This window comes from Lytechinus pictus, chromosome 7 (genome assembly GCF_037042905.1).
Source record: "Lytechinus pictus isolate F3 Inbred chromosome 7, Lp3.0, whole genome shotgun sequence".
Lineage (NCBI taxonomy): Eukaryota > Metazoa > Echinodermata > Echinoidea > Temnopleuroida > Toxopneustidae > Lytechinus > Lytechinus pictus.
This window is the reverse complement of record NC_087251.1, coordinates 3,862,265-3,882,259: the sequence shown is the minus strand read 5'-3', so window position 1 is coordinate 3,882,259 and position 19,995 is coordinate 3,862,265. Positions and strand designations below refer to the sequence as shown.

The window sequence follows — 19,995 nt, the reverse complement described above, 5'->3', positions numbered from 1 at the left end:
ACAGAGGCACATATCACAGAGCAGCATTCAATAATGCTGTGACATGAGGGATAGTTGAGTTCTTATATCTCTGAGTTCTGCATCGCGGTAAGTCCAGAAGATGCGCATTACGCAGGGCCGAACTGTGTCGCGAAACGGATTGACGTGTGGGGGGTAACATGTCTCGATGGCGGTGAGATTTGAGAAGACCAAGTCCAAAACTCAAGATGAGATCCTTTCTGCGTTCACATAATGAAGGGAGGCCAAAAAGAGTGAGTTGTTGAGAGTATGAAAGAGATGACGGATACAAAATCATACGAAGAGCTCGTTTTTGAAGTCTTTCAATTTCGTCACTTTGTGTTTTAGTGATTGCAGATCCCCAAACCGGAACACCAAACTCCAACAGTGGACGAATGTACACGTTGTAGATATTTACGAGATCATGCTTATCAACACCAAATTTCTTTAGAATGCAGAGGATATACAGTCTTCTTGAAGAGCGTGAAATCATGTGTTGGACTTGATCATCCCACTTGAGATCCGAACGAATCATCACACCAAGAAGGGTTAACGAGTTGGCACGTTCCAAGTGACAATCCTTGATTGTGATGTCTAGCTGGGGTGGAGGGACCTTCAGGAAGGACATTTGCATGACTTTGCACTTTTCGGGTTTAGGCGTAACGTTATTTGAGATGCACCATTGACTCAGCAAATTAACATGGTCCTGCATGGAGCTTTGCTGGTTCTTTGGTAAAACCTCCACAATGCTTAAGTCGTCTACATACTTCCATCGATACCTTGTACTTATAGCAGCATCATTGACGAGTACAAGGAAGAGGATAGGCCCAAGTTGGGTAGCTTGGTTGGTTTATTGCCACTCAGTCTGTATCTACTTTGTCTACTTTCCATTTAGTCTCATCCAAAATTATCTAATCCTAGTTTACAGTCTACTTTACTAGTCTACAACTAGCATTTCTTACCATTTGGTTGAATGCATAATTGTCTATTATAAATTTAGTGTAACAACCATCTCAATATTAAAAGAACAATAAATTCATACATATTTTTGTTTTCAGGATATGTTCATTCGTCTGAGGAGCGTGAACTTCTTGTCAATGCTAATACTGCTGAAGAGCGGACCATTAGTTTTACTATTGAACAGACCATCACCTACGAGGAATGTGAAGCTGATGATATCAACACTGATGCCTCACTTACTGCTATGAGAATGAATACCACCTATGCTTATTCCATATTTGAGCCCCAGGGAGAAATCCTTCGTTATGCCATGGTCACCAGTGTAGGACCTGATATTGGTAACTAAAACTATAATAACTACTATGCTTCTTCATCCACATTGCTATGTTTTCTTACGTTAAATACAAATAGTTCTATCTTATATTACTGGCATGGAGCAACGTGTCAAAGACTTTGATTAGTGAAGTATGTTTTTTTTTTAATGGGGATGGGGGAAGGGGGCACTTTGTATTATAGCAAGCTGTTTGGTAAACTTTATAGGCACTCTTCCTTGGTGATTCAGACATAGCTCTTTTTCCCATGCTGAGGCAGAGCTAAGGAAAGAGATTAATATTTATTTTGCAAAGGAAGTATTAGGTTGTCATTGACAGAAATCATTTTGTGCTTCATATTCGATATCTGTACAAAACAGCTAGGTCATCTTGGCCTAATAAAAAAGAAAAGTTTGAAATTATCTTGGCCGATTGCTCTCAAAATTATGGATGAATTATTGGTAATTGTATATTGTAATATTTTAGTGCAAATTAGTGCTAAGATTATACAATTATATTTTTTTAGTGAAAGTAGTACACAGTGCGACATACTGCTATTCAAGATGTTGCATAGTACAAAGTACTTTTGATTGTGTGATTTTTAACCAGTAGTACAGCAAGATTTGTAGTGTATGGGACAAAATTAGATTGTTAGTGAAGTTCATAACTAACTTTTTTGTCAAATGTTATTTTAACATTTATGTATACATGCAGCTACAATATCAGTTAGATTTAGAAGTGCAATATTGCTTAAGCAGAACAATTTGAGAAGAAAATTATTGCAAGTTCTTTTTCATACATTAATTTGAATGATAACCCTTATAAAAATGTACCGTCATATTACAGCGGTAATACCGTGGTAAAATTTTACCACGGTATTACCACATTAAAGTACCTCGGTAAATTGGGACGATACTAGACCACAAAATTTTACGGTACATAATTTACGGTATTACCATGATAATATGCATCAGATTTAAGTACCGTATCCCATTACCGCGTTAATACTGCGTCCTAGTACCGCGGTATAAACAAATAGACATTACAGACTTCTAATATCTCATTTTCCCGTCTCTTAGGTGTACCTACTGATGCTTGTGAGAATAATAATTGTGGTGAAAATGCAGAATGTTTTGTTCAAGGTGATTCCTTCACCTGCCAATGTAGATCAGGATTCACTGGTAATGGATACACATGCGTAGGTAAGCCAGAATTTTAGTCCACCCCAGAAAAAAGGTGATTTGAATCAATATCAAACAAGCACAATACTGATCATTTTTTTTTCAGAATCAAATGTAGAAAAAAAAAATTTAATTTGCTTATTTTTCACAAATGTTATATAATATTTCAATATTTACAGATTTGACAGTAACATTTTTAGTTGAACCAAAAAATAGTAATTCCACATGTTTAGAGGAGATAAAACTTTCTATCATGAGGCGTGATAGCTCAGTCGGTAGAGCGGGGGTTTCGGATTCCGGTGACCCGGGTTCGATTCCCAAGTGGTGCGCTAGTGCCCTTTGGTAAGGCATTTATCCTCATTACCAGGTCTCTCGGAGAGGACCTTAAGCCGTTGGTCCCCTGGTTGCTTGCTCACAGGCATTCGTGCTTTCTTAGCAGTCAGGTAAAACAACCTCGGTATAACAACCTCGGTATGATGATGATGAGGAGAAAATTCAAATTTTCACATAATAAAAAAAACAAAAGAAATAGTGAGTGTGTGATGTCATCGGTCCTCTCATTTGCATACCAACCAGGATGTGCATATAAATGTTTTGTGGAATGAAGCAAAACTTTTACATGCCTTAAATATCTTATTTTACATCCGATTGTGATTAAATTGTCAGTGTTATGCTTGTTGATTTCCTCTTTTTATTCAAATCAACTTTTGTTGATAATGCCCTTCTGTCTGGGCCAAGAAGCACAAAACCCCCATCATTGATGACTTTACCATGAACTTCCATGGTAATTTCACTTATTATTCAATTAAATTCAAGGTATCCATTAAAGTTATTACTACTGATAAAGTTATCATAATGGTAAGTTTTCTTGTTGCACGGACATAGGTTAAACAATCATTCCTTCTTTTTTATTTGAAATTAACTATCAATGCCATTATTTCTTTTATTTGTTTCAAAAAATGATATAGATGCCATTTTTACTTGTCTCTTAGTGATCCTGTAGACACTGATATAATAAGTAGTGTAGAATGCGACAAATAGTGTATCTACTTCCTTATTTTCGATAAAATGTAGACTAATTTCAAATTGATTTAAATATCTTTTATCTAAATATCTGTGTTTAATTTGAGTATCTGTAGATCAAATTTAGATTTGAGGTCTTGAATGACTTTGCAGTGATGTTTAATTGATCATATGAGTTTGAAAATTGAGAGCATTATGGCTCTCTGTAGAAATCATTTACACTGCCTTTAAATGATGTCTGATATTGTATTCTTATGCAGAAGAGGATCCTTGTGTGAACAATCAATGTGACCGTAATGCTGACTGCTCTCCTGCACCGGGAGGATATTCTTGCTTCTGTAGATCTGGTTATGAAGGAGATGGATATAGCTGTCAGCCAGAAGGTAAGACTGTCTGTTAGGGGAGATCTTTGAAGATACTTGTGTGAACAAGTGATATCATCCAATCCTTCGTAAATGAACAATTCAGCAGTGCGCATTTTTTCACACACCTATATCCATGATAATAACAGTGCAATGCATTTTAATCCAAGATTGTCCACAGTGCAATGCTCTTCTATACACATTTCATCATACTTTTTTTTTTCATTTTTGATCGTTTGGTCATTTGGGGAATGACAAATGGTGAACTGAAAACATTCATGTTAATGATAATGAAACAAAAATGTACAATCTACAAGTAATGTATAATGTTACAGTTGACACAATTATGTCTTTAAAATACTACAATTAGTAACACAGAAGTGCACAAGTTAACCAGAACTACATTTCCACAGTATTGCCATCCACATGCAAACTTTTGTAAATCTTATTTCTCTCACACTGCTGTGATTGTTTATTTCCTCCTGAATATTTCAATTCATAGCTAAAAGGTTGCCACATTTCCAGTTTTGATTCTAGGTGTAAAAACCGAAGAAGAACTTTTTATTCAAAATGTACTCTCAATACATAGGTATTTATCAGGGCTGTTACTTTTTCAAGCATTCAACTATGATATTTCATTGACTATTCACTGTTTGACTCATACTAGGATCAACAGGCAATCAATGTGATAATAATGATTGTGATAGTAATGCTGATTGCTACCCTGCTGGAGATACCTTCACTTGTCAGTGTGCCCCAGGATTTAATGGAGATGGACGTGTCTGTGTGCCAGGTGGGTTACTGTCAAATTATCATTTTAAACATCAATTTTACCTACAATAATTTTATACTTCCTATTGCAAGTAGCACATCTGAGGAACGTTTTATAAACAGACTTGTTGGATATTTTATTCGACAAGTCCAGTTTTATCCGACAGTTACCATAGTAACTGCTTCTTAGCCATCTGATCAGACAGCTCGTTGGATGAAACATGTTGATGAAATACTCTCCAGGGTCTTTTTTTTACAATGAGTTAGTGTGACTTAAAGTTGAATGGGAACATGATATATACAGGCAATCTTGTTGATAAATATGATGTAGCATGCATCCTCAGGGTATGGTCTGATCAAGGTGTTAACAACATGCTATTGTGCATTAAGTTATGATATCTATTAAAATGTATCTCTTAAAATCTCTGTGAAAGACCACCCAACAACCATTTGCATGAAATACAATTCTGTGTACCCACACATGTACTGTTGACTTGCAAAATACAAAATACCAATTGACTGTGCTGTGAATTCTTACTGCTGAATGAAATATTCTCTATAGGTGGTTTCAAACCGCCTCGATCATAAGAATCCCCGTTAAATTACGAGAACTTTATTAGGCTAAAAAATACCCATTAATTATTTCTGCATTCACACCGCCCCAAAGCATACTCTTCGGAATAAGTTCCTGAAGTTACGAGCATGCGCAGTATGGTCTGTATAAGCAGGCAAGGCGCGAGATTCAAAATCACTAGCCCAGCAGCCACCCACGGCGCCCGCACCCAACGACACGCTGGGCTAAAAGTTCCAGTAAATTGCTTTCACATTGCCAAAATACCTGCGACCTTGGAAAAATCCCCGCGAAAGTTCTCGTAATTTCGCCAAGTACCTACTATTTAGCGGGTATTTTCTTTTGGGGAAATTACGCATAGTTTGCTTTCACATTACCAAAATACCTAGTATTTTCTGATCGAGGTAAATTTCCCGATTAGAGAATACCTGGAACTGACGAACTTCGAGGCGGTCTGAAACCACCTAATAAGAAGTTATTTCTAATATTTTCTTTGTATAATAGATGAAGGAAGTGATCCTTGTGATACCAATGACTGTTCTCTTTATGCCTACTGCTACCCTGACGGTGAGGGTTTCTATTGTCAATGTGCTCCAGGATTCATAGGAGATGGCAGGAACTGTGAAAGAGGTACCATTATTCTCTATTTGTATTTCAATGCTGTGGTCTGGGCCCTGTATCACAATGAGATAAAATAATTATTTACAAATGAATTTGTAAAACTGACAAATTGATTGTAAATTTCACAAATGGATTGAAGTGTTTCTCACCAAACGTAAACAATGTGTAGTGGTAGGGGATGAACATTCTGAATGGGTCAATGTAGATTCTATCATGCCACAGGGACAGTGTCAGGCCTGATAAGACTTTCTACTTCATATCAACACCCTCCCTGAAGGATTAGAATCTTGATGTTGTTTGTTTGCAGACAATTGTATATTATACACTACAGTAACCTGCCCAAAATATTCTGAGAAGTTGCAAAGAGATCTTGATAAATTAACAACTTAGCAAAACAAGTGGCAGATGGATTTTAATGCTAAAAAGTGCTAAGTCATGCAACTTTCACATGCTAGAAGCCCTCTGAAGTACAATTACACCCTGAATAACACTACTAGAAGAAACCAAAGCCTATAAGTACCTAGGTGTAGATATAAGTAATGATCTCTCATGAAATTCTCATGTAGACAGAGTATGCTCCAAGGCAAACAGAGTACTTGGTTTCCTGAGAAGAAACTTGCATTCGTGTCCATCACATGTCGTACAAGACAATGGTTATACCAATACTTGACTATTGTTCATCAGTGTGGGATCCACATACTCAAACACTAGTAAATATATTTGAACAAATTCGGAATAGAGCATTTTTTTTTATCACCGGAAAGTATGAAAGAAAGAGTAGTGTAACTGATGAAGAAGACACTGAAAACAGAGTCTCTTCAACAGAGACGGAAATCAAATCGACTGTCAATCCTCCAGCAGGCAGTCACAGGCCAGCTTGCCATGCCGGTGCGATCTACTCTGCGCCCGGCCCAAAGGTTCTGCAGAGTCACGCTGCTATGTCATATTATTGTCATCAAATTTGGTACCCACAGGCAAAATGTGGGCAGGGTCATTGTCGCCATGATGATTGTATTTATTTGTCAAATTTCTGTGTGAGCTCTATATATCGCAATGACGGATGACACGGTGAGTTCGGGGGATACATGTGCTCGGCTGTGCGACCCGCCGAGTATCTGTAGTTAATATATACGAAATGCCAAAGTTATCTATTGTGATTATTAACAAACAATTAAAAGTGTAGGGTACTAATTAATTACGGGCGAGACACAGACCTTCGGACTTGAGCGTTAAAGTGATGAATAGCATTGGGGACAAATTATTGTCTCAAACAGGTTTTTAGTGTGCATGGTGTACATAGACGAATGCCTGAACAGTTGAAAGTAAAATTATCGTAGAGTGGGTGGGTGGGGTCCTGCATAATCTGTTTTAGTTTAGCAACGATTCTCTCTATAGGTAGAGGTCATCAAGGGAAGGTAAGTCTAATCCTAATAAGCGTTCTACAATTTTTCTGGGTTGATTAAGTTTCTTTATTAAAGTCGCATTTTGCTGCATTGGCAAAATAAACTATCAGAACACTCTGGATGATGGATGATGGACTTGTAGAAATGAACAATGATACTGTCTTCCACTGTAACCTATTCCCTACATGATATATTTTGGTCATTATAAACGTAGTAATCGCTTGTAAAGAGACAAGAGCTTTACAAAATATTGTATAGTCCTCATATAATTTAAAAGTAAGGGATATTACTTCCATTAATTTTATTCTTAAATCATTAGAACAAAGCGGTAATCCATGTGACAACAACAACTGTAGCCCTTATGCTTATTGCCGTCCTCGAGGAGATACAGCCTTCTACTGTGAATGTGCTCCAGGTTATACAGGAGATGGATATAACTGCCAAGGTAGGTATCAACAGGAAAAATTCATGTTCAATTCCACAGCCAACACTGATCTGTTTTATATATGATCTTTATTTGTTGCAAAATATTTACTAGTAACTATAGACTGGCCCAAGGCCATTCTTCCAAGTGAGCAAAATGATTTTTTAATCATATCAATTTCAAATGATTAAAGTCATATTAATTAGTTTTTCATTGAATATTTAATATTTATATAAGTTTTGTCTTGAAATTTTTGCATTAAATCATCAAATTATGTGATTTTGCCCTAGATTGTGATGATTTGTAACATTATGTTTGAAATATTGACTATCTACAATAAGGTATGTGTATGCAGATGTATATTGTAATTATTTTCTTGAAATTTCTTTTCAAAATAACCCTGTGAAAGGGGGGCAAATGATGATTTATTATGTCTGGGATAAAATAATGACAATTATTGTTGAAGATAAATACCAGTTGTGGTCACGATCTCAAAATGACTTTTTACAGAATCCAATATAATGACCTCCCAAGTGTCTGTTTGTATGAATAAAAAATATGTGCCAAAGGATTCTGGAAGAAATAAGCGCGGATTCGGGCATTTCCGTCGGGTCTTCATTCCAGCAATAATAATATACACTGTCCCACGTGTGCATATCTGTGTTGGCAATGTTCAGCGTGATCGTTTTTCAGCTTAGATTTTATGATTTCACAAAATTCAGTTTATGTAACTGTACCAGATCTAGATCCACGATGATATAGTAATACTTAACCTTGGTTTTACAGACTTTCTCACAAAATCAGTGTTTTACTGCAACTACTTTCATTTAGCTTTAACCCATGATTGGTGCACACCATATACCATCGCGGCATAAAATTAACAATAAATTTGGATTGATCGATTCATAAGTTGTCATCATTTCAAAAGATCAGGGGAGTGTTTCATAAAGCAAACAGTTAAATGATTCTTACTGTCTGATTTGTTCTGAGCCAATCAGATGCAAGGATTTCAGTAGATTATAACAGTTTTCAGTGAAAATCTATGACTAATTGTTTCATGAAATGTTCACCAGTTTGAAGAATCTCAACATTCTCTTTTGTTATAAAGACTGCTTTTATCATAATCATCGTCCATTGGGTTTTGTATTTATGTTTCTTCTGTGGTGTCACCTAGAAATTGAAATCATGTTTATGTTTACCTTTGGTATAAGTGATATTGTTTTGATATGTCTTTAAACGTAGAAGAGAATCCTTGTGTGAACAATCGATGTCATCCTAATGCTGACTGCTTTCCTGCACCGGGAGGATATTCTTGCTCTTGTCAATCTGGTTATGAGGGAGATGGTTATATCTGTGAGCTAGCAGGTAAGTCTCTTTGATTTATTCACCATTAGTTTTTTGCCCATGTGACCAGCATCCTTTTGCTTAATTAATGATAACCCTGCCATTAACGGCTACCAAGAAAACCTTGTTTGTGATTGGCTCCTGCCATTAACGACTACCAAGAAAACCTTGTTTGTGATTGGCTCTTGCCTTTAACGACTACCAAGAAAACCTTGTTTGTGATTGGCTCTTGCCTTTAACGACTACCAAGAAAACCTTGTTTGTGATTGGCTCTTGCCTTTAACGACTACCAAGAAAACCTTGTTTGTGATTGGCTCTTGCCTTTAACGACTACCAAGAAAACCTTGTTTGTGATTGGCTCCTGCCATTAACGTCTACCAAGAAAACCTTGTTTGTGATTGGCTCCTGCCATTAACGACTACCAAGAAAACCTTGTTTGTGATTGGCTCTTGCCTTTAACGACTACCAAGAAAACCTTGTTTGTGATTGGCTCTTGCCTTTAACGACTACCAAGAAAACCTTGTTTGTGATTGGCTCTTGCCTTTAACGACTACCAAGAAAACCTTGTTTGTGATTGGCTCCTGCCATTAACGTCTACCAAGAAAACCTTGTTTGTGATTGGCTCCTGCCATTAACGACTACCAAGAAAACCTTGTTTGTGATTGGCTCCTGCCATTAACGACTACCAAGAAAACCTTGTTTGTGATTGGCTCCTGCCATTAACGACTACCAAGAAAACCTTGTTTGTGATTGGCTCCTGCCATTAAAGACTACCAAGAAAACCTTGTTTGTGATTGGCTCCTGCCATTAACGACTACCAAGAAAACCTTGTTTGTGATTGGCTCCTGCCATTAACGACTACCAAGAAAACCTTGTTTGTGATTGGCTCCTGCCATTAACGACTACCAAGAAAACCTTGTTTGTGATTGGCTCTTGCCATTAACGACTACCAAGAAAACCTTGTTTGTGATTGGCTCTTGCCATTAACGACTACCAAGAAAACCTTGTTTGTGATTGGCTCCTGCCATTAACGACTACCAAGAAAACCTTGTTTGTGATTGGCTCCTGCCATTAACGACTACCAAGAAAACCTTGTTTGTGATTGGCTCCTGCCATTAACGACTACCAAGAAAACCTTGTTTGTGATTGGCTCTTGCCATTAACGACTACCAAGAAAACCTTGTTTGTGATTGGCTCTTGCCTTTAACGACTACCAAGAAAACCTTGTTTGTGATTGGCTCTTGCCTTTAACGACTACCAAGAAAACCTTGTTTGTGATTGGCTCTTGCCTTTAACGACTACCAAGAAAACCTTGTTTGTGATTGGCTCCTGCCATTAACGACTACCAAGAAAACCTTGTTTGTGATTGGCTCCTGCCATTAACGACTACCAAGAAAACCTTGTTTGTGATTGGCTCCTGCCATTAACGACTACCAAGAAAACCTTGTTTGTGATTGGCTCCTGCCATTAACGACTACCAAGAAAACCTTGTTTGTGATTGGCTCCTGCCATTAACGACTACCAAGAAAACCTTGTTTGTGATTGGCTCCTGCCATTAACGACTACCAAGAAAACCTTGTTTGTGATTGGCTCCTGCCATTAACGACTACCAAGAAAACCTTGTTTGGTGATTGGCTCCTGCCATTAACGACTACCAAGAAAACCTTGTTTGTGATTGGCTCTTGCCATTAACGACTACCAAGAAAACTTTGTTTGTGATTGGCTCCTGCCATTAACGACTACCAAGAAAACCTTGTTTGTGATTGGCTCCTGCCATTAACGACTACCAAGAAAACCTTGTTTGTGATTGGCTCCTGCCATTAACGACTACCAAGAAAACCTTGTTTGTGATTGGCTCTTGCCATTAACGACTACCAAGAAAACCTTGTTTGTGATTGGCTCTTGATAATTCTAGCCATTGATGGCAGAGTTAACATTGATTTTATGTTCTGCAATCTGACTGTTTCATCTGTGCAATGTTTAGAGGATTGAGGATAAAACCTCATGGAAACATGGAATTTAGGGGATGATGATAGTATAAAGAAAAGGATGTATGTGGTTCACCTTCTCCACTAATATTGTTTAAGCACACCCCTCCTTTTTTTAGGAAAGGGGGGGGGGTGAATCGTCAATATTTAATGATAATAATAATTGGCATTTATATAGCGCTTTATCAATCTACGACTGTTCAAAGCGCTTCACAATTATTATTACCCGGTCACTGGATTCATAGCATTACAATTACATTTAAATGTAATTGAGAATTATCTATTATAGCATTTTGCATGGTAAATTCTGAAATGTTGTTTGATGCATATATTTGACCATTTTGTATTCTTTGTTTCATAACAGACCAGCTGGTGAATGTATGTGAAGATTGTAGCACTGATGCTAGTTGTTATCCTGAGGGACGGGGCTACAGATGTATCTGTAATGGAGGATTCAATGGTGATGGCATCACTTGTACTGGTGAGAATCTTTTTGGAGATGAAGTATAGCAATAACATGTCATCAAAAATAAGTTAGATGAATAAATTGATTCCATTCTAGATTAAATATTGTTATTCATTATTCATGTATTATGCATATCTATTTATTCCCTTTTTGTCTCGCTTGCATAGCAGAGCGAGGCTTATAGGCGCTGATAGCGGCGACGACAACGTCGTCAACATGACATCTTAAAGGTTAAGTTTTTGAAATGTCATCATAAATTATAAAGTATATGGACCTACTTCATGAAACTTGAACATATGGGTAATCAAGTATTACTGAATATCCTGCCTGAGTTTCAGGTCACATGACCAAGGTCAAAGGTCATTTGGGGTCAATGGACTTAGACCGTGTTGGGGAAATCAACATCGAAATCTTAACTAAGGTTAAGTTTTTTAAATTTCTTCATAACTTTAAAAGTTTAAAAGAGTATCACTGAACATCCTGCCTGAGTTTTTGGTCACATGACCATGGTCAAATGTCATTTAGGGTCAAGGAACTGTGGTCATGTTGGGGGTAATTGTTGAATCACCATCATAACTTTGAAAGATTATGGATCTACTTCATGAAACTTGGACCTAAGGGTAATGTAGTATCATTGAACATCCTGCCTGAATTTCGGGTCACATGACCAAGGTCAAAGGTCATGCAGTGTCAATGAACTTTGGTCATGTTGAGGGTCTTTGTTGAATTGCCATCATAACTTTGAAAGTTTATGGATCTAGTTCATATTATTCCTTTGAATCATTAATTCATTCATTCATGCACTCACTCACTTACTCATTTACTAAATTCATTAATTCACTTTATCACTCATTCGTTTGTTCATTCACTCACTCACCCACATAGTCACTCATTCACTAAATTCATGCACTATATCACTCAGTCATTCATTCACTCATTCATTTTATTCATTCATTATTTCATTCATGCGCTAAATTCACTCATTCATTTCTTCTATGGGTTTTTTTCTTCATTTTTTAACTTACATTTTTCAATTTTCAGGACATTTCTTTCAATTGAAAAAATTAACCCATACTTTTCTTATTTTCATCTGCTTACTTGGTTCATCTTAACTTCTTTTTTCCAGATATCATTTACAGATGATTAATTGCTCAACATAATTGCCCTTTAGGGAGTGAGAATAATTTTTGTGAGTGCGAGATGAATCCAGCCAACCTCTGATTTAAAACCTGTATTACTACTACTGCTACTACTTGATATATCAGTGTATTATATTCATGATAATATCTTGATGTAAATGCAGTATGTACCAAGTTGATTGACATTGTTTAATTTCTGTAGATGTCAATGAGTGTTTGGAAGGAGCTGAGATTGCCTGTGATCAAAATGCTCAGTGTCAGAACACACGAGGTTCCTACAGTTGTCGCTGTAATCTTGGCTATCAAGGAGATGGATACACATGTCAAGGTAAACTATCTTAATACTTTTTATTTGCCAAGATATGCCGCAATGAACGTCTTGTGTAATGTTCCAATTAATTTTTTGTACATCTACTATTTCTGTGATACAAAAAAAGGACAGATTTCATGGAATTTGGGAGAAAAAATTAATTTCATGTACCGGTATAACTTGATAAAGGGCAGGGTCGAAATTGTAATTAGAAGACGTGTATTAACAAAGCAAAATCCAATAAAATGATGCATTAGTCAAATCTAACAACAAATTGAAGAATAACGGGATTGAAATTTTAGAATACCAAGAAGTTTGGACTGTAGACTTTAATGACTATGTAATTTGGTCATATATTATGACTGGCATTTCTTGAATTGGTCATAATCGTTGTTCAAGTGAAATGTTGTTTAAAAAAATAAAAGTGAATAGCCATACAAATTGTAACTCAACTATTCAAAAGTATTACGCCTGTATTAAGGGAAACTATATGGTAAGAAAATAGTAAGTTTTCAGTAAAATCATGATACCTGAAAGTGAAATGCACATTGGATGCAGACTGTTGCAAGTTTATGTACAAGGAATAGCCACATCATACTTGTTATTTGGCAATATTTGAATATTTTTATGAATTTATTTATTGCAGCTCTTCCTGAGGTGGAAGGGTCACTAGTTTTTGGATATGGTATGTCTGTGATGAACCTTCCTCTTGATGGTAGTCAAGGAAGCAAGGTGTTTATGAAGAGCCGTCAAACAGTGGTTGGAGTAGGGTATGATTGCATTGATGAACATGTATATTGGACTGATATCAGTGGTAGGACTATCATGAGGGCATCCATTGATGGTAGGGATGTCAGTGTCATTATCAATTCAAGTAAGTTTATTTTAAGAATAATGATTTTAGTATTGTAGAAAAAAAAGGTTATTCAAAAAGTACAGTAAGTCAAAAAGCTCCTAAATAGGATATGTTAAAGTTGAGATAAATTCATTTGAGAAAAAAAGAAAGTCATAAAGAAATAAGTATAAAACTAATGCTGTATTCAGTGTTAGCTTTTCTATATCAGTTAAAAGCCATTTCATTGATTGATTTATAGATATTTAAACATTTAAAATGCAAAAATTTACAATTTTACAATTTAACCAAAGAGAGCAGGATTATTAAAACCTATCCTATATATTTTTTCACCGGTGTTATTAGAGACTATTTCAATCATAAATAACATGAAATCAATTGATTTTGATCATTAAAAGTACAAAAAAATAATGATACAATTATGAATATTTGCTAGAAACATAGTTTGAATTGGATTTGCATATGAAATCATGTTTTTGCAGTTTTAAGTTTGACATACTTACAAATGATGCTTAACTTGAGAACTGAACGCGCGGATGTCACATGTTTGGTCTCAAAAGATTTACAAGACTCAAAAGAGAAAAAATTATAAAACAATGTTTAGACTGCTTTTTGTGTACATATTTTCACAAGACTTAAAGGGACAGGGGGGGGGGGGTGGTTATTGTGCCCCCTGTCCATGCTACCTGGTTTAATATCCAATGCCTTGATTCTCATCTCTCTCTCTCTTTCTATTTGTACAGGTCTGAGCAGCCCAGAAGGTGTAGCTATTGATCATCTTAGTCGTAACATGTACTGGACTGACTCAGGATTTGATCGTATTGAGGTCTCTAATCTTGATGGACGCAATAGACATGTGCTATTTGATACAGACCTTGTCAATCCAAGATCTATTGTTGTGGATCCAGTTGGAGGGTAGGAATATCTTTGTATGATTTGTAAAATAAAGTGCTATAAAGCTTTTATTACTCAAGTGATGTGAGAAGACAAAATAATGTCTGTATACTCTCATATCCCATGATGTTTCTAAATCTCAATCTTGAAGAGGAAATTTGTAATAAATTAAGACTGATATAACTTAGCATTTTTGAAAAAATGATATACAGAATATTATTTCCTTTTCAATTTATAGTTTAAAAGTTAATGATGTTTATGCACAGCCTCTTATTTTAAACATTTTTCCTTGGTGTCAATTGATTTTCATAGAGATATTTGTTGTTTTTGTGCCATTCATTCAGGTACTTGTATTGGGCTGACTGGGATCGTAGCTACCCACGTATTGAAGTGTCTAGTACAGATGGAAGCGACAGAGAGGTGTTTTTGGATACAGATATTGTCATGCCCAATGGTCTCACTATTGATCTGAACTCAAATAGACTTTGTTGGGCAGATGCTGGTAAGAATTTTCATCATGTATCTCTCTCTCTTATAATCTTATCTAAATATCTGTATGTGAATTAGAGAAACATATCTAGATTCACAAGTTACAGCTTGCTATTGTGATTAGATTTTAGGGTATTTGAATAAAATCATAAGATAAACTTCCAAATTGTTCCTCTTGTTATTATTATTTGATGAAAGTGTTGGAAAGAAATTAAGCAATTTATTTGTTCTGAACTTATACAATTGAGACAATTTCAGTCTTTCTCTAAATGTCCTCAGTTATTAGTTGATTGAATAAATTAAGTATTACATAGATATAGGAGTAAATGAATAGATAGATTAAGAAAAAATAGATATGCAAAAAGTAAATGATAAATAAATCTATGAATTTATGAATAAGTATAGCAGAATATGAAAGTTTCAGCCACATTTTATTGTTGTTTTTAGGTGAACAGGCGGTTTCTTGCATGAACCGTAATAAAGACCCAGATTCACGTTACCAGGCTTCCACTGCTGAATATCCTTTCGCTCTTACTTTATTGGGTTATGATCTATATTGGACAGACTGGCTGAAGTAAGTACCATCATCTTTCCCTGCTTTTCTTTCTTCCTTTTCCCTTTCCCAAGATCTTGCTCCAGCAAGATTTATTGCGACTTCACGTCACAACAAAACAATCGAGGGGTAATGCAATTTCAAAACTAATTCACAACGCGTTATGACCCTATGGGCTGAAAAAGATCGGCAAAACAAAAAAAAGGCCAATCACTGCGAGTGATGATTGATGGGGAAACTACATGTACCCTTTATTACTTGACTGACTTTTGACCAATCCAATAGCAAGATTCTTTGTATGCGGAATATAACAAATTCTACAGCAAGATAATTTGTAGTATATTTGACATCATTACAATAGAAATAATTCTCTTTTTTCCTAGCACCAACATCCAGTCTGTCAACATAAATGGAGGTGTTAGCCAATCTCATGCTCTACCCAGAGGTGGTAATGGAAAGCCCTATGGTATTGCTGCTATTACACAGTGCCCTGCTGGTAAGTGCTCTATCTCTTATATCATTTATATTGCATCAACAATGTTGTGCAAATTAGTCAAAATACAAAACTGCCTTATGCCTTAAGGCCTGAACTAGTAAATATATAAATCTAACTTTTGTATTTGTGTAACCAGCAAACTTGTAATTGTTATGTATTTATTGGTTATGAGACAGTCCTTGACCTAAAATATTTTGTTATACATATATTAAGATCCTGTAATACAGTTTTTAACTGTAAAATTGCCAAGTATGTTTTCAGAAGTTGTTATTCAAGCTGCTGGTACATTCTGATGGAAATATATATTCAATTCATCAATATTTTGATATTAGGTTATACAAAGTTTGTTAAGTCCAAGTTTGAATAAAAGATATTTTGACATTTGCATTCTTTTTTTTATTTTGATTTTAGGTAACAACCGATGTGCCTATCAGAATGGTGGATGCAGAAACCTATGTCTTCCAGCTCCTGAATCCAGGGCTTCATGTGTTTGTCCTAATGCCCTTGCACCAAATGACATCCCTTGCAACTAAATGTAAGTAATTCATTGCCCTAATGCTATTTTTTTTTCAAATGTCTACATCGCAGGCAGAAAAATCATCAAGTCTCATTTGGAGAAAAAAAAAGTTAAGTGACTTGTTATAAGGGACTGCTTTGAATATTTGGTATGAATATGCATGTAAAATATTAGATCAATTTGATATTGAATCCCATTGTTCCCACTTTGTGACACACAATGCTCTATATTTTCGGCATTTCTCTCCTCTGTACCATTGTTCAATGTCCATATATGGCAAGGTCATTTATGAAGCCTTCAGATTATTATTCAAAGATGGCTCATTATAATTGTGGTCTAAAGTCCATGTTTGCTTAGGTTCTTAAGTGTATGTTCACTTTGTTTACATGTCTGCTCTCTGTCTTTTTTCAAGGAACTACAATATCCTCCAAGCTGAGAATTAAAAAAATGAATGCTTGAAAATCTATTTCACGATCCATTGGTTCAAGGTTTTCTGATATATCCAAAACTCAAATTACAAATGATATATTATTTCCTTCACTTACGTGAGATTATCTATGAGATGAAAAATTTACTTTATGATTTAAAAAAAATGTCTAAGCAAAGATATAGACTTGATTCAAACCTAAATTCTTTTCATATTCTCATATAAGAAAATATAATACTCTTCCCCTTTATTTATCGTTATTATTTTCTTACTATTTTTTCACATACCAGATCTCGATGTAGATTGTTACATGGATGTTCCAGTTAGCTAGCTGTCATTTGATATTCATTCGCTATTGAAGTCAAGAGATTCTCCAACATTGTGGAAATACACTTTCAACTTATGGTGCCTAGAAATGGTTTCTCTTTAACAAAGAGAAATGCACTTCTGTTAATTTTGTATAATAGCTGTGTAGATTGTTAGTTGTTGTTGTGTATCTTGAATGTATATTGGCTATTTTTCATTCATTTAATCCTCATATATATGTCCACTGTGTATAATTTAGTCTTCCTTCTATATGATTGGTGCCTTTCTTGAGTTATTGTGTAAAATAGCCTACCTGCACTTAAAATGCTGCTGGTGAAGCATTGGAGAAGCTTTTCATTTTCCTGTTTAAATATATTGCAATGAAGTAATATACTGGTTGATAACAAGTACAGTGTTAAGTGATGGTGTTTATTTTGAGAGCATAAGACTTGGGTTTAGAAAATGATAGTACTTTCTTCATTGAAAGCTAAGCACTTGCTGCCATTTAATCCCTACAGCCTCACTTCAAGTTGGGTGTTATGGCTGTTGTTAATGCCACCCCAACACAATCACCAGCTTTCAACACTATTAGACCACCCCAGTAATTGATCACAGAAGCTTACCTCATTTGAAACACATTTTCCAAAGCAGTACTTGACAGTTACTATGCAACTTTTTTTTAGATGCGACAATGATCTGATTGTTGATTTTATGCAGTATTTTACCAAAAAAAATTGATACCCATTTTTAACCTTATGGACATGAAAGTTTTGTTTTATCTGTGCTACATAATGTGAGCTGTGTACTTATATTTTTATCATTCATTTTGATTTTAGTCCTTTTTATTGTAATGGTTATTAAAGTATTAAAAACAGTGAGAATCGACACAATTATTATCTTGTATATGAAATTTTTTTTTCAAAAAATAATGTTGGGTAGAGAATGATAATAAATGCTTTGAAATACTTATCACCTTTTCACTTTCTTAGAATTATTTGTCAATCAGCCTTTCAATCATGATATTACCATAGATATAAAACAGTTTTTAAAATCTGTATGCAAAGTTGTGTATTTTTAAATCATGTGTAGCAAGTGAAATTCTTTTGATAAAGTCTGAGGACTATTAAAATTGTTAGAATGAAACTTGGGTAGATTATTTGTTAACATAATCTTCATCTAGGAATTGTCTGTGGTATATGGGATTTGTTATCATTCTTAAATTTCATGCAACAGACCGATAATGACCTAATTATGTAACAGCATTGAAATATCTTTCAAATCCCTGTCTTTCTTCTGTGTAGTGTAATTGTAAGTCTTTCACATTTTTAATAAGGACTCTATTTATAGCCACAAATTTACATAATGTTTATTGATTTTTAAGTGGGGTTGATTCATATATGTATAATACACTCTGTATCAAATATAAACAATGCATATATTATATTCATTTAGTTGTTTACTTTGATGGTATTCACCCTGTATTTGCAGTTACTTACTTAACATTATGGGGTTTTTTTTCCCAGCTTTTTATAACAATCACTGGTGTAAATTCAAGCAACAAACCTATAGGGGGATGAACTATTGTGTCATACCCCCATTAAAATAGTATGACATCATGTATTTACACCCATGATATCAATATTTCATAATTTGCCATGTTTCTAAAGATTTGACTGCTCTTAAATGTCATAATCAAAAACTTTGATGTAGCATGAATATTTGGTTCAGGCTGTGAGTGATCATTACAAGGACAATGTATACATGGTCAAACTCCAGCAACCAATGGCACATGGCACTCTTTCTATCAGTAATATCAAATAAGGATTTGTAATTCTGAAATCATTATTGATGCTTCACTTGTTCTTTCCAATAGTTATTTGTGACCAACACACACAATGCCAAAAAGTATTAACACATTGTGCAGACTACATTTGTATCTTAGTTTATGTGAACAATTTCATAAGAACTTTCTCAATAAAATGAACACATCCGTTTAGGTGCTATTTGAAACCATTCTCGTTGATACTCTGATTATTTATATGATGGGCTTGTTCTTGTTGATATTTTCTTGTATTTCAGGTGATATGAAACAAATAATTATAGATAGTAATGGTGATAAACTGGTGATGATGGTGACGATGATGGTGATGATGATAATGATTGTAATAATCAATAGATAATGTTATTTTTATAGAAATTTTGATAAACTTCATTACAAATCAATTCTTTATTTTGATAACATTATAGTTTTTATGATCAAAGAGAAATGAAATATGATAGTCATGATTGAAAGACCTTGGCGCTTCTACAGTTGGGTTTGTGTGTGTGAGCAGGGGTGACTCGTCCTATGATTTTTTTTGTAAATAAAAGACAATAGTTGGGAGAAAAGGATAAAGAGAGAAAAGGGAAAGAAGAAGAGTGTAAAAAAGAGGTATAGCCTTGGCTTTGTATAACCCTATTCCCCTATAATTTGATTGAGAAGAAACATTACTTCATCTTCAGATCCTCTTGAACCTCCCCCCCCCCCCATCAAGATATCCTAACAGGCTGAGAATGGCAAAGAAAATGAAATCTAACAATGGAAGAGTT

The 19,995-nt window shown here is 35.1% G+C and overlaps 1 protein-coding gene across 1 annotated transcript in view; it reads left to right on the top strand.

Moving 5' to 3' along the window:
• LOC129265600 (nidogen-1-like) overlaps nucleotides 1–19,416 on the top strand; it is a 42,975-nt gene extending 23,559 nt beyond the window's left edge. The window contains exons 9-24 of the mRNA XM_064101704.1: nucleotides 1,056–1,295; nucleotides 2,348–2,470; nucleotides 3,733–3,855; nucleotides 4,502–4,627; nucleotides 5,681–5,806; nucleotides 7,520–7,645; nucleotides 8,867–8,989; nucleotides 11,321–11,437; nucleotides 12,764–12,889; nucleotides 13,518–13,745; nucleotides 14,468–14,639; nucleotides 14,963–15,120; nucleotides 15,555–15,681; nucleotides 16,044–16,156; nucleotides 16,568–16,691; nucleotides 17,391–19,416. Of these exons, the coding sequence (XP_063957774.1) occupies nucleotides 1,056–1,295; nucleotides 2,348–2,470; nucleotides 3,733–3,855; nucleotides 4,502–4,627; nucleotides 5,681–5,806; nucleotides 7,520–7,645; nucleotides 8,867–8,989; nucleotides 11,321–11,437; nucleotides 12,764–12,889; nucleotides 13,518–13,745; nucleotides 14,468–14,639; nucleotides 14,963–15,120; nucleotides 15,555–15,681; nucleotides 16,044–16,156; nucleotides 16,568–16,689 (2,150 nt within the window). The 3' untranslated portion in view covers nucleotides 16,690–16,691; nucleotides 17,391–19,416. The remainder of the gene's footprint in view (nucleotides 1–1,055; nucleotides 1,296–2,347; nucleotides 2,471–3,732; nucleotides 3,856–4,501; nucleotides 4,628–5,680; nucleotides 5,807–7,519; nucleotides 7,646–8,866; nucleotides 8,990–11,320; nucleotides 11,438–12,763; nucleotides 12,890–13,517; nucleotides 13,746–14,467; nucleotides 14,640–14,962; nucleotides 15,121–15,554; nucleotides 15,682–16,043; nucleotides 16,157–16,567; nucleotides 16,692–17,390) is intronic.
• The last annotated feature ends 579 nt before the right edge of the window (nucleotides 19,417–19,995 follow it).